Below are 13,170 nucleotides of genomic sequence, written 5' to 3'. Positions count from 1 at the left end.
GCTTTGAGTAAGGGATCTTGGTATACCAAACAAACGTAGCCGAGGAGTCAGAACTTCAAAAAGTGATAACGCCGTCGACTTCTGGAGTGATGAACATGCTATAAAGGACACTGAAAAGGAGTACATGGCATTGGAAGAAGGAATATCACGGAATAATAATAGAGAGATTATTTGATCACAGACATATTTGATCTGGTTGCAGGTTATGAAATTGCATGTTGCACCGTGAAAGTGGCGTTATACTGTAATGTTGGAGAAAGACACACGCTGGCTATAAGATAAAAGCTATTTTAGTGTTTTGTTTTCCTTTTGCGTAGCGTTCTCTGCACAACCACTTGTTGAAATACCGAAATCTACAGATGCGAGGATATTTACGTTTTTCGTGGATTAAATGAAAACTTCAAAGTTTGGGAAGTTGATATTTCTCAGGAGCCAATTCATAATTGTTACTGCGTGAGCGGTTGTTTGGGGGGAACTCTAACGTTATTTTTGATAAACTTAACATTGCTTATGTTGGCTAGGGAATAAGCTTGCCAACGTTTCAGCACAGACGCTTTAACGAGCTAACGTTAATTTGGTGTCGCAACATTGTTACAATTATAGCACTCCGTTTACAGTTGTGCATTTTGCATAGAAAAAACAAACGTGAATGTTGTTTTTTAGGTTTTCCTGGCTGTGGCGCAACAAAATATGTCAATGACAGGTTAGCTCGCTGAATAGTTAGCGTGCTAGCTAGCAGAAGCTGGTACAACTTTAGCCAGTTAGCAAGTCCTTTGCTAAGATTAGTATTACCGAACCTTCGGTTACGATACCGTTAGCTGTTTGAATCTGTCAAATCAAGTTGTCAGTTATCAAACAACTACAATGACTGCTTCAGATTTTGGTGTAGTAAATTTGTAACCACTATAACGTTATCAGTTTTATGTTGTCAAATTCGTTGATAGTGAGTTGAGTTTACTTGTGTTATATGGTAAAACGATGCACACAATAAACTAGCTAGAATAGCTGGCTACTCAACTATGCTAACGCAGGCTTGTTAGCTTGAAAACTGCGCTGGCTTAACAAGTTGTCCAATTAGCCAAGTAGGTGGCATTTCCATTTGAATTGTATTTGCTACTTTAGCACACGTTAACAAGTTACTTTGTGTCTCGGAGTTTAGTGGCCGGAACGGGATTTTTCCCAAATTGCTAACTTCTAGTGCAAAGTGTGTCGGAGCTGCTTTGGGAGTTATCCCCGTATATTTCTTCTCGAATTTTTAGTTTTAGTTTGTTTTTCTAGCGTAAGTGTCTGTTGGACTAGCAAGTTAGCTAGAATCTAGCTAACGAATGTTTTTATAAGCTTGACAGCAAGTAAACAAGCGTCCAACGATTTTGTCTCTTTCAACACTTTGGAGAAATCTCTTCACGAATCCCGACAATGGACTGTTGGTCAGACTTGTGACTTTTGCTCCAACTCTAAACTCCTACCTTTGTCAAGTTAAGTTGTTTAACTCTGCGGCCCTCACAATGTCGGGATCCCCGAGCTCGAGTGGGTCAAACCCGAGGAAATTCAGCGAAAAGATTGCCCTGCACAATCAGAAACAAGCGGAGGAGACACGGGCCTTTGAGCAGCTTATGACGGACCTCACTGTTTCAAGGGTAAGGCAATTTGTAACCCTAAAGTTAAGCAAAGTATAGCAAAATCTCTTAGCATTTAGCTGACAGTTTGCATGTAATTTAGCAACTCTAGACTTTCGACCGGATGAGATTCTCTAGCAGCTAATGCAGTTAGTTGGGTGAGCTATCATGATGTGGGTGGTCGGAGTGAGGAAATTCTAAGGTACGGACTTGTTCACTCGCAAATCCACAAAGCTATCCAGGCTAACGTTTTACTCTCTTCTGTGGTGGTGTTCAGTGTGCAGTTATGCATTTGAATGGCAAATTACTTTGTGTTTGGCTTTACTGTGCTGCTTTTTACCTTGCTGCAAATATTGAAATAAGCACTGAAATAATATTAGCAAGTTGCATTCGTGATTGTAAACGACAGAAAACCTGTTTTTGTAGGCTACTAACTTTAGTGAACAACACGGGTATACTTTTCTTAAGATTCTTAAGATTTTCTTTTTAGAGTATGTGTAAAAAAACTTTTTTTTTTCTAAATTAGGTAGTGTGATTTTTTTTACAGTTTAAATGTCATACTGTTTCATATGTGACCCCCAATCAAATTAAAGGTTTAATTACATTTCGGAAAATCATAAAGGTAATATCATATGGCCATTCGTTTTTGCAGTGGTCTTAGTCAGTTGCTCACCATTTCATCTCACTTGAGTAATATTCTTGGCTGTTTGGAGCACATGTTGAGGGAATGAATGAATGGTGTCTTTGTGTTTTTGGATCATAGTGACTTCCACTTTCAGTAACAGTACCATTGATTTTTGTGGCAGGAAAAATGCAGCCTATGTGGAATGAACTGTGCTTGTAGGATGCACAAGCCCACACATGACACAAGTCACTTTGCACCACTGGCTATGTGGTTATCAGCAAGACATGCATATTTGTTTTAAGTAAATACTTGTCCTTAACTCCATCATTGAAAAAAGGCTGCTATCTGTCAAAATTGCTTTTGTCTTTTCTTTTAAGTGGACTGGACTCTCCACATGCTAGACTCTCATCTGACATCCGTTGTGTGTGTAGCGCTGTTCTTCACCATTTGTGGTTTAGATTACAAGTCTCAAGGACACTGCACCAGAAAGAGCTGTTAGATTGTAGCTGTGTTTTCTATTTTTATTCATTGCTGTTGGAGAAAGTCTCTTTTTTTATTATTAAATTGCTTTACAGAATGACCTGCAAAATGATTTCTTAATCTTGATCGGTGATAAACATTTGTTTCTCCAGCGCATCTGCAGTCATGTAAATTTACAGGCACCAAAATGCCTGCACCAACACACAGACTAAAATAACATATTTGGCCTTGTTTTCACTCCTTACTTAGTAGCTGTGTGTGTGTGTGTGTGTGTGTGTGTGTGTGTGTGTGTGTGTGTGTGTGTGTGTGTGTGTGTGTGTGTGTGTGTGTGTGTGTGTGTGTGTGACACGTATTCGCGTGGCAGAGGGCCCCATTAAAGCAAGCGTTCACATCGAGGTTGGCCACAGGGGCCCCTATCTGCCCTGCTTTTTCAACCAGCACCACACAAAGCCCTCCTTCACCTGGGCCGGGGGCAGGAAACATCCAGGCCCTCTGCTGCCTCAGCATGGCCTGCTTCAGAACAGGATGCCTGGTCCTGCAAACACAGGTGCACAGGCAACCTTACCTACCCTGTGATCCTCGGCCCCTGTGCTCAATGGAGAGGGCCTTGGGACGGTATGCGTCTTCTATCTGCAGTCAGACAGAGGGAACGCCAGCATGCAAAAATGACACCAGGTGTAAAACGCAGCAGCGGGTACAGGTTCTCAATGGAAACGTTTCCGTTGGAATGTAAATTTGCCTTTGTGAGTGAGAGAGTGAAAGAGAGACGGAGAGAGAGAGAGAGAGAGACAGAACTGGAAAAAGGTGTGGTTTTGTTGGTGAGGATAGAGGAGGAGAGGTGAGGAGGAGCAATGATGACTAACATTACCCCATAATTATGTGCCTCAGTATGTTATCCTTGCATGTGTTTTATTGTTTGCATGCATTATCCTGCAAAAGTAAGACATTTGGCAAACTGTTCTATTCTCTTTCAGAAATATAATTGCTTGGGCCTTATTGTCAGGTTTGGAAGGTGTGTCTTTCCTCATTGCCACACTGTGTGTGACACATCCTTTAGGGATGGGGTGTTACTGAAAATCTCCATCCTTCAGCCTTCACTGCCTAGCTGAACAAATGGAAGTGTTTTGTCTCCGGTTAATTGGCAATAGATGCATAAACCCATCGGAGAGCTTATGACATGTGCATTTGAATTAGGCCTAAATATTTATTTTAAGATAATAGACGTAGATTATATATTATTTGTTGTGGATGGTGAGCGAATTGTTATTTCTGTCCACTATCATTATTTGTCCGAAAAAGCACACTGTGACACAAAATGGTCCATTGCTTATCCTGTTGGACAATTAGTGTTCCAGTGATGACTTTGAGAATAGAGTGCTCATGATGGAAACAGTTTAATATCACTAGTCTTCCCTATTTCTGCCACGTTGTTAATCCACTGTTGCCATGGAGGGATTAATGCTAGTATCAACAGCATGATGCTCCCTCTCCACTCACAAAGCATATTGTGTAACATTATGTTGCTTTTGTTATGAAAACTGGGACCTGAAACAGGTTTGTTTTACAAGGGACAGTTGGCCTGCAAACCAATGGTGTTTTTAATGATTGGCTTTTATTTGCTGATATGCTCACACTGCACCCACCGCATGGGTTCATGTGCAATGCCTATGTGTGATATGTTACGCATACGCTTGTGTTTTTAAATGTCATCCAAAACCGAATACGGCAGTCTGCAGCTTGAAAAGCTTGCAAAAAGTGACCTGAAAGAATCTTTTGCGCTGCATGACTTTGGGCTTAGGTATGTGCTTATCTTTCCTACAGCTAGGCTGTATAGATCGCCTCAACTAAGACATTTATGTTTTGCATAAATACCAGTGATTTCCACTGTGACTGATATCAACATGCATTTCAACTGCTCTGCTCTGTTTGTGATTGCCTCCTATATAGTTTGTATCCATCATGTGTAGACAGACCTATGACACCATAAGGAAGGGAGCCTTTAACAGTTTAGTGCAGTGCCATGCTTGAGCCTTTAACAGTTTAGTGCAGCGTCATGCTTTGGGAGCCTCTGATTATGTAACCATCTCTGGGATGCAGGGATATGGTGAGTAAAGTCTTCTGACGATATTCGCTGCGCGATGAGGCCTTCCTCCAACGTGTGTGAGTAAGTGTGAATGACGTACCCACAACCTATGGAGCATGAAGTAGAAGACGTTCAGCTATTAGGGTTTTGGCAGCTAGTAGCTTATTTCAAATGCTGGACGTCAGGTTGGATATATGGTTCATTGTTAGAAAGGAACAACAGCATGGATCAGGTGAATTAGTCAGGTTTCCATGTGTTCCATGTGTATAAGTCATACCCACCCTGGGCAGCTGGTGTCCAGACAAAAGCTGTCCTGTTTGGGTTTGCCACTATTTGCATGATGCAGTCATTTTGTACTAGGTTTGTTTATTTGTTTGTTTCTATTGGTGTCTCCACCCTAATGGTGGAGAACATGACCTGACGCTACCTTGTGCTCTGTCTCGTCTTTTACAGTCGTTTAACTGGCCTCACTTACTGTACAATCTTAAGTGAGACACATGAACTGTATGGTAGTGAGAGGGCCTGTAGGCTTAGGCTATGGTGACGTTGATTCGTTTAAGATTTGAACCCATTCACACACAGAAATAGAGAGAAAAATAGAGACAGACTTGCTGATGTTAAATTCTTTACCCGCATCTACCGCACACACAAGCTGTCTTGGCATCTCCCCCTCTTGCAGTCGTCAGATTGTGCAAGCTGTTGATGGGGCTACTATTTAGTAGCCGGATGTAAATGAAGACGAACATAGTGTTGTTGTGAGCTCATGTCTGGATTGGTAGGTTTATATGGAGCAGGCTTGTGTGTTTATGGGACATGTCAGCAATGATAGTTAATCCAGATGTCGGTTTCTTTGGCATGATGAAAATGTAATAGTGCTTTGAGTCTGTGCACTGTGAACTGCTTTTGATAACATCTCCCATCTCTGTGGCCACAAGCTAGCCCTCTGGGATGTTGACATTTGCTAGAACGACTGGGGCTGATATCTGGGTGGTATCTTGAAGGAGGTGATTCCCCTTTTGGGAAATCCTGTGTCATGTGTAAAGTAATAAAAACCAGAGATTTAGACAAAAAAGGTTTAAAGGTGCTCTAAGCGATGCTGGGTAATGTCACTTTTGTTGATGTTCAAACAAAACAGAAAGCTAGCTTGCTACCTCCTCCCCCTCCCTCCTGTGCAATTGAAACTCACCTAAACGCGCATCTCGTCAGTGATTTGCTGGAACAGTTTGTTATGTTTTTATGGGCAAGGTTTGCCCAAGTTGTTTTGTAGCTGTTTTTTGGAGCCTGGGTTGTCCACAGAGATCGCGTTTCTTTTACAGTGTATTCAGGACACAGGCAGCTAGCAGATGGTGAGGTGATATTTGCTGTTAAATGACAAATGTTTTTGCCTAAAAAACGTACAGTGTGACATCGCTTAGAGCACCTTTAAGTAGTTTTATGGTTTTGCTGCTTTGGTCACTGTGGTACACATTTACCAATACCCTTGTTTTGGTTTGTATGTAACTTGTTGTTATTATGATAAATTGTTTGCTTGACCGCATCTCTGTCAAAGTTGGCAGCACATCCAAAACCAAAAAAATATATATTTTGAAGCCAGCAAGTTCCCATGAAGGAGAGTTGGCAAAGGCCGTCAGGTCGTGAAGGTGCTGTTGACATTGAGCACACTTTGACCACCCAGGGCCACTGCGGGAGGCTTTCATGATGGCTCGCAGGTCAGTGACCTTGATTTGGAATGTGGTTGGGGTTAGTCTCACCTCACATGGAAATAACATATTAGTTACTTGGTACAGAGCATTATCCAGAAACCAGTGAAGCCACAAGCCAACATCGAGGCTACGTCAGTGTACATTATGTAGCTCTGGCCTAAGTTCAGTGTACTTTATGTAGCTCAGGCCTAACAGGGCTCCAGAGTGCGACCAATTTGGTCGCATATGCGACCTAATTTTCCAAAAGTGCGACTAAAAAAAATCGGAGGTCGCACCGGTGCGACCAGCTATTCGAGAGAGGAAAAAGTGTCCGCATTGAAACTCTACCTTTGGTTCAATAACAGACACATATTTGGCCAATATCGTGATTTAAACAAATCACAGATAGTGAAGGGCGGGACCTCCCCTCTGATTGGCCGTGGCCCAGTGCCTGTGTGTAAATTTGAAAATGCGTGTGCTGCAGAGAGAGAGAGAGAGAGGGAGATCAGAGACCCGTCAGATAAACAGAGGATGTAGTTGCATTACAGTGTGGTCACATAGGCCGAGATAAATGTCCCCTCTCCCCACTGCCTTTCAGCGGCTGGCAGCAGCAAACCGATCAGACGAGCCCGAGATGATGATCAAGTTTATCGTTGCCTACGATAGGCCTAGTGAAACTTCCCTTCACCAAATTCAGTCCGAAATAATTATTCACCAGAAATATAGTTTGCACGTAAACCCGACGTACAGGAATGCCACTTGCGCCAAATTTATAGGAGTCATTGCAGATGAAAAGACGTCTTAAAATTGAGAACAATGCATACAAGGCCTTCGCGAACGACAGAGATACAGATATCACATAAAAATCCCCCAGGCTGCTTGGAACATCTCTTTAAATTGTGCTCAAATACATTTCTATGGAAGATGCTAGCATGGCGAGCTGGTTTAGCCAAGGCCTAAAGATCATGAAGGATAGTATGTAAAACATTGAGCCATGAGATGTGCAGTTTGAAGCCCTTAAAAGACGTGCACTGTTAATTTACTCACTGTTATTTTTATTTAAAACATCTTGAGATGTTTTAAGTTTAAATTTTAGCTCAGTGAAGCACTTAAAGCACCAACACTTCATTAAGTTACTTTTCTTGTAGAATTGTAAATCATAAGTCATAGGACAACCTATATAGGACAGTAATTAAGGAAAAAAAGTGAACCTGCTGCGGTGTTAAATGCGATGTGGTTGAAAATTTGGGTGCACCTAACTTTTGTGCTGGTGCACCTAAGAAAAAAAGTTAGGCGCACCAGTGCAAAAAGTTAGTCTGGAGCCCTGCCTAAGCCATTCAGTTGCTAATTCATTCAGTTGATGCATGGTAAGGTGAATAAAGACTCACTTTGCCCTTGCCTCGTCTACCACAAGATCTGCTGAAGCATGTTATGCAAGCAGTTTTACAAGTAATAATGGTTTCATTCTGTTACAGAAATGACACCTTATTCATTTTTGTATGAATCAGTGGCACGGACTAATAAAGTAAAGTGTAAACTAGTAAAGTGTGAACAGTTTAATACCGTGGCTGTCTTCCCTCACTGGTTTGCAGATCTGTTGTGGTCACTTGGACGCATCTGGATCCTGCAGCACACGATAACATGGCAGAAAACAAGACGGTGTGACCTGCTAGGTGCGTCCAGGCTGTGTTCTTACAGAACGCTAGGTGCGTCCAGGCCGTGTTCTTACAGAACGCTAGGTGCGTCCAGGCCGTGTTCTTACAGAACGCTAGGTGCGTCCAGGCCGTGTTCTCACAGAACGCTAGGTGCGTCCAGGCCGTGTTCTCACAGAACGCTAGGTGCGTCCAGGCCGTGTTCTCACAGAACGCTAGGTGCGTCCAGGCCGTGTTCTCACAGAACGCTAGGTGCGTCCAGGCCGTGTTCTCACAGGCACCGAGAGCACTCCGCACGATTGCTTGGTGCGTCCAGGTCGTGTTCTCACAGAGTGCACGCTGAGCTTACAGCGGCCTTGTGAAGAATTCAGCAGCTCTGGGCCTCCCCTCATGTAAGATCTGTGGATCTGTAGCTTCAAAGGAGCAAGAGGGGCACATAAACAGTAGATGGTGCAGACAGAAGCCGCCTATTAACAATAATAATCACTCTGAGCCGCCGGTATTGTTTCTGTGTTTAAAGCAGTGAGTCCTCCAGTGGAAATTCACTGCTTCACAACGGCAGCTTGAGAAACTGCAGAAACCATGACACAGTGTTTTTTTTCCTTCTTTTTTTTAAACTTCAACTTCACATAATAATCCCAGCACTCAGAAAAGACACACAGAAATAAAAGGATCCCATAATCTGGCTTTTATTTTTGTACTGTGTCAGTTTGAGGTGTTCGTTGTGCAGAGCTGTGTTGGCTGAGGACACGAGTGGCGGCACCGCACCCTGGGGAGGACTATCGGGAAGCATTATATTCTGCCCAACAGGGACCCCATCTCTGCTACAGACCGCCTCTGAAATAGCCAAGCTGATGCTTAGAGTTTGGCTGAAGCATCTTGGGTTGCCTTTTTTTCTGTCCCTCCTTTGCTTGTCTTTTGTCTTTCTCTCTCGCTGGCTTGCTTTTTCTCCCTTACTCTCTCTCTCTCGCATTCTGTGTGTGTAAGTTTCCTGTTAGAAAGATGTGGCCTGTTGAAACCCATTGATGGCATGAATTGAGGTCAGTCTTTGAGATTCAAATTTTGTCCTTTGGCCGGTGTGAGGAAAGACTGCCTGCTCATTTGGGTATTCCTGATGAAGGGTGATAATTGAGACTGTTTACCTTAGCGTCCGGGAACAGGAGACGCCCTTGTTAGCCTGGTGCTAGCTAACCTAATCAGCACCTGCTATGCTACACACAGCTGCCCAAAAGGGGAGACCCTTCCAATTGTATTGCTGCAGATGAAAGCATTTTTCTTGCACCTGTCAACCACTAGTAGCCTAAGTGATTTCATTGAGCTCTTAATCAAAATTAGGTTTAGACTAATTGCAGACTGTGAAGCCTGTCTGAAGTGGGCCTCTTGAGACAAGTGTTAGCCCCAACACTATGTACTCTAGGGCTATTTTCCCTTTTCTTAGTGTAGCTTGCAAATAGTGATGCTGATGAAGAGAGTACAGTATAAGCTAAAGCTGTAAGAGAAAAGACGTTCAGTGTTCTCAGTCACATAAAGAAAATGAACTTGTTTCTCTTTATTTTCTGTGTTTTGGTAAAAAGCAATTTTGAGATTTATGTGTTTTCAGGATGCTGTTTGCATTAGGGGTGCCACAATCACGATTGTAGGTCGGATATTGATCAAAATGACGTCACATTCTCGACCTTCGAAATCAAAGGTGAAATCGAGGATGTAGCCATGCCTCTAATATCACGTCCGGTAGGCGTGCCAAGAGGGGAAAAACACACACACACACACACACACACACGTGTTGAAGTGCGGCAAGTCAACATTAATCTCCTCTAACTTGAAGCTGCAGCCAGTTAAAAGACACTATGGTAACTGCTGATATAGGAGACACACCAACCAAACTCAAACCCATCTTGTTTTTTCTAAAATCACCGGAAATATTTTGTGGTTCATTCGTTCATGTCAGTTAACACTGACTTACTCAACTTAGCAAGTGTGAAGAAGTTCTAGTTACAGTCTAAAATTACATTTAGGCATAAACACATATTAACAGTGCAATTTTCCATAACACTTACCTCTGCCTCTTCAGAGCGTGCTAAAACAATGAGATTATCATTCTGTGTTAGTTCATTTCACTATGTTCACATCTATGTTCACGTTTATGTTCATGTCTCTGATCTGTTTAGTAACTCGCAGTAGGAACTAACTTAAGCCATGTTTGTAGGTTCAAAATAAAAGCCCTCTAAAACAAAACTGGATATAAGGCAAGAAAAGTAAACAAAAAGTAAAAAAGAAATGCCATAATAGTAATATGATTAAAATAAAAGAAGGTTGTGAATGGACTCATGACCTTAACATTGAAAATGAAACTGAATGGAGGATTTGGAGAGTTGTGACACCCCTAGTTTCCATGGTGATCATCATGTGTAATGATTATCATGCTTGCCCTCTCAGGTGCAGTTCCAGAAACTTCAGCAGCTGCGTCTCTCCCAGGGTCGGGCCCAATGTTATGGAGGCTCCCTACCCAATGTCAACCAGATCGGCCACGCCAACACAGAGTTCCAGGTGAGTCCACCTCCTCTCGATGACTATAGGGAAAGAGCAGTCAAACCACCCACTCAGACGCACACATGAAGCTGGTTCTCTGTGATGATAAAATGCCCACTGTGATGAGATGTATCAAGAAAATCAGGCAAGAAGGTTCAGATCACACAGTGCTCCATAGTGCATACCACAGTGTATAAGATCCCATCTAATGGACCAAAGGATCCCAAAGGATCGTAGTATCAGCTGTAGGACGGCCGTCCATTATCTTGGTGATCTGCGGTGTACTAAATAATCATCACCAATTCATCGAAGTCCTTGATTTTGTCTGATGTGTTATTCACAAATCTCGTACAAAGCTTCATCATTGTTATTATTGCAAATACACCACCCACATGTGGTTTTTGGCAGTTTGATGTTCCTGCTGCCTGCGTGAAACCCTCTAGGCAACCACAGTGTATTATTCAGACGACTCCTACATCTTTCCTCTCCTCTCCTCTCCTCTCCTCAGCTCTCTTCTCCTCTTCTCTCCTCAGCTCTCTTCTCCTCTCCTATCCTCTCCTCTCCTTTCCTCTCCTCAGCTCTTCTCTCCTCAGCTCTTCTCTCCTCTGCTCTCTTCTCCTCTCCTCTCCTCTCCTCTCCTCTCCTCTCCTCCTCAGCTCTCCTCTCCTCAGCTCTCTTCTCCTCTCCCCTCCTCTCCTCTGCTCTCTTCTCCTCTCCTCTCCTCCTCTCTCCTATGCTCTCTTCTCCTCTCTTCTCCTCTCTTCTCCTCTCCTCTCCTCTCCTCTTCTCTCCTCTCCTCTGCTCTCTTCTCCTCTCTTCTCCTCTCCTCTCCTCTCCTCTCCTCTCCTCTCCCACAGATCTCTGACCTCCCTCCCTCTCGCCCTCCCCCTGTATTCTCTTTCGTTCCCCATCCTCCCATCGCGGGAGACCTCGGTAACCTTGACAGGGGAAGTGTGTTTGCCAAGCGCTCTGGGGAAGACGTGGACGGGAGGCGGCAGAGATACTCAAAGGCCGGAGGGTGGAGGAGGGTGGTGGGGGGGGATTAGTCAGCTCTGTTACCTCCAGAGGCGAGAGCTTTGGGGCCGAGGTTGGATCATTCCCACCACTTAAGACCGGCCCATGGGACGCTGCAGATAGGCCACTACACTTAGACTGAGAAAGAGAGAGTGAGTGAGTGAGTTAAGGTCTGTGTGTGTTTGTGGAGTGTGTGTGCGTGTTTGTGTGGGTGGAGGATGTGCACAGATGGATGAACTGGGACTGTAATAGAGGTGACCAGATGGGAAAGAATAACATGGACATAAACACACACGCATACACACATTGACAACACACACACATAGACATAGACCTGGAGAGAAAAACGGGGAAAAGAGTTTACGGGTAACAGTTTGAGGAGGGGGCTGGGGGGAATGGAATAAGGGGTAAGAAATCAAGAGAGCAGAAACCAGCCAGAGCAAGAGATAGAGATCACAGGTAGAGAGAGAAGGAGTGAGTGGACGAGTGAGCAGGGGACATGAAGCGTATCCGTCGCCAGGATGCTGGTGTGGCGCAGGCCGGTCAGATGAAGGTGGTGTCGGGAGCACCAGGGCGGAGGAAGAAAGCCTCCTTTGAGGCGGCACACTGATCCCTACATCCCCCCCCTGAGGCCCAGAAACACAACCTGGACTCAAGGCAGAGCCAAGCTGCACAGTGCAGTCCTGCTCACGGCTCACCCCCGTCCCTAGCCTGGGAAGCTGCAGTGTGGAGTGGAGAGGAGAGGAGAGGAGAGGGGTGAAAGGGAAGAGGAGAGGAGAGGGGAGAGGAGAGGGGAGAGGAGAGGAGAGGAGAGGAGAGGAGAGGAGAGGGGAGAGGAGAGGGGAGAGGAGAGGAGAGGAGAGGAGAGGAGAGGAGAGGAGAGGAGAGGAGAGGAGAGGGGAGAGGAGAGGAGAGGGGTGAAAGGGAAGAGGAGAGGAGAGGGGAGAGGAGAGGAGAGGAGAGGGGTGAAAGGGAAGAGGAGAGGAGAGGGGAGGGCAGCTTGCTGGGGCTGGCTCAGTGGGGGCTTTCCCATACTGCCTGCTGATTGGCTTGCCGGGGCTGGCTCAGTGGGGGCTTTCCCATACTGCCCGTCTAGCCTGGCAGTCCTGCGCATGTTCCGTCATGTACGTCGCAAAGACTTTGACATAGGCTAGGTGTGTCTGTCAATCTCTCTCTCTTTCTCTCGCTCTCTATCTCTTCCTTCTCTCTCTTTCTCTCGCTCTCTATCTTTTTCCTTCTCTATCAACCGCTCTCTCTCTCTCCTCTTATCACTCATCTCTCTCCATCTCTTTTTCTGTGAGATGCAGCTCCCTTCAAATCAATAAAAAGAGACCTGAAGTGGAGGGTGCTGAATGAAGTGGACATCATCGTTATCTTACTCTCTCTTCAATTCTTCCCTTTCTCTCTTCAATTCTTCCCTTTCTCTCTTCCATTCTTCCCTTTCTCTCTTCTATTCTTTTCTCAGCTGCGAGCTCTCGTCTTTGTGTGT

General features: G+C 44.5%; 1 protein-coding gene across 4 annotated transcripts in view; it reads left to right on the top strand.

Annotated features, from left to right (window-relative positions):
- The first annotated feature begins 918 nt into the window (after positions 1–918).
- crtc3 (CREB regulated transcription coactivator 3) overlaps positions 919–13,170 on the top strand; it is a 46,449-nt gene continuing 34,197 nt past the window's right edge. For all 4 annotated transcript variants that reach the window (XM_076287103.1, XM_076287102.1, XM_076287101.1 and 1 more), the window contains exons 1-2: positions 919–1,637; positions 10,575–10,685. In XM_076287103.1, the coding sequence (XP_076143218.1) occupies positions 1,506–1,637; positions 10,575–10,685 (243 nt within the window). In that variant the 5' untranslated portion in view covers positions 919–1,505. The remainder of the gene's footprint in view (positions 1,638–10,574; positions 10,686–13,170) is intronic.

This window comes from Alosa pseudoharengus, unplaced genomic scaffold (genome assembly GCF_046254945.1).
Source record: "Alosa pseudoharengus isolate Yale_2024_CS ecotype anadromous, Long Island Sound unplaced genomic scaffold, YU_APseudo_1.1 YU_APseudo_1.1_scf_16, whole genome shotgun sequence".
Classification (NCBI taxonomy): Eukaryota; Metazoa; Chordata; class Actinopteri; order Clupeiformes; family Clupeidae; genus Alosa; species Alosa pseudoharengus.
This window is presented reverse-complemented; position numbering and strand designations above follow the sequence as displayed.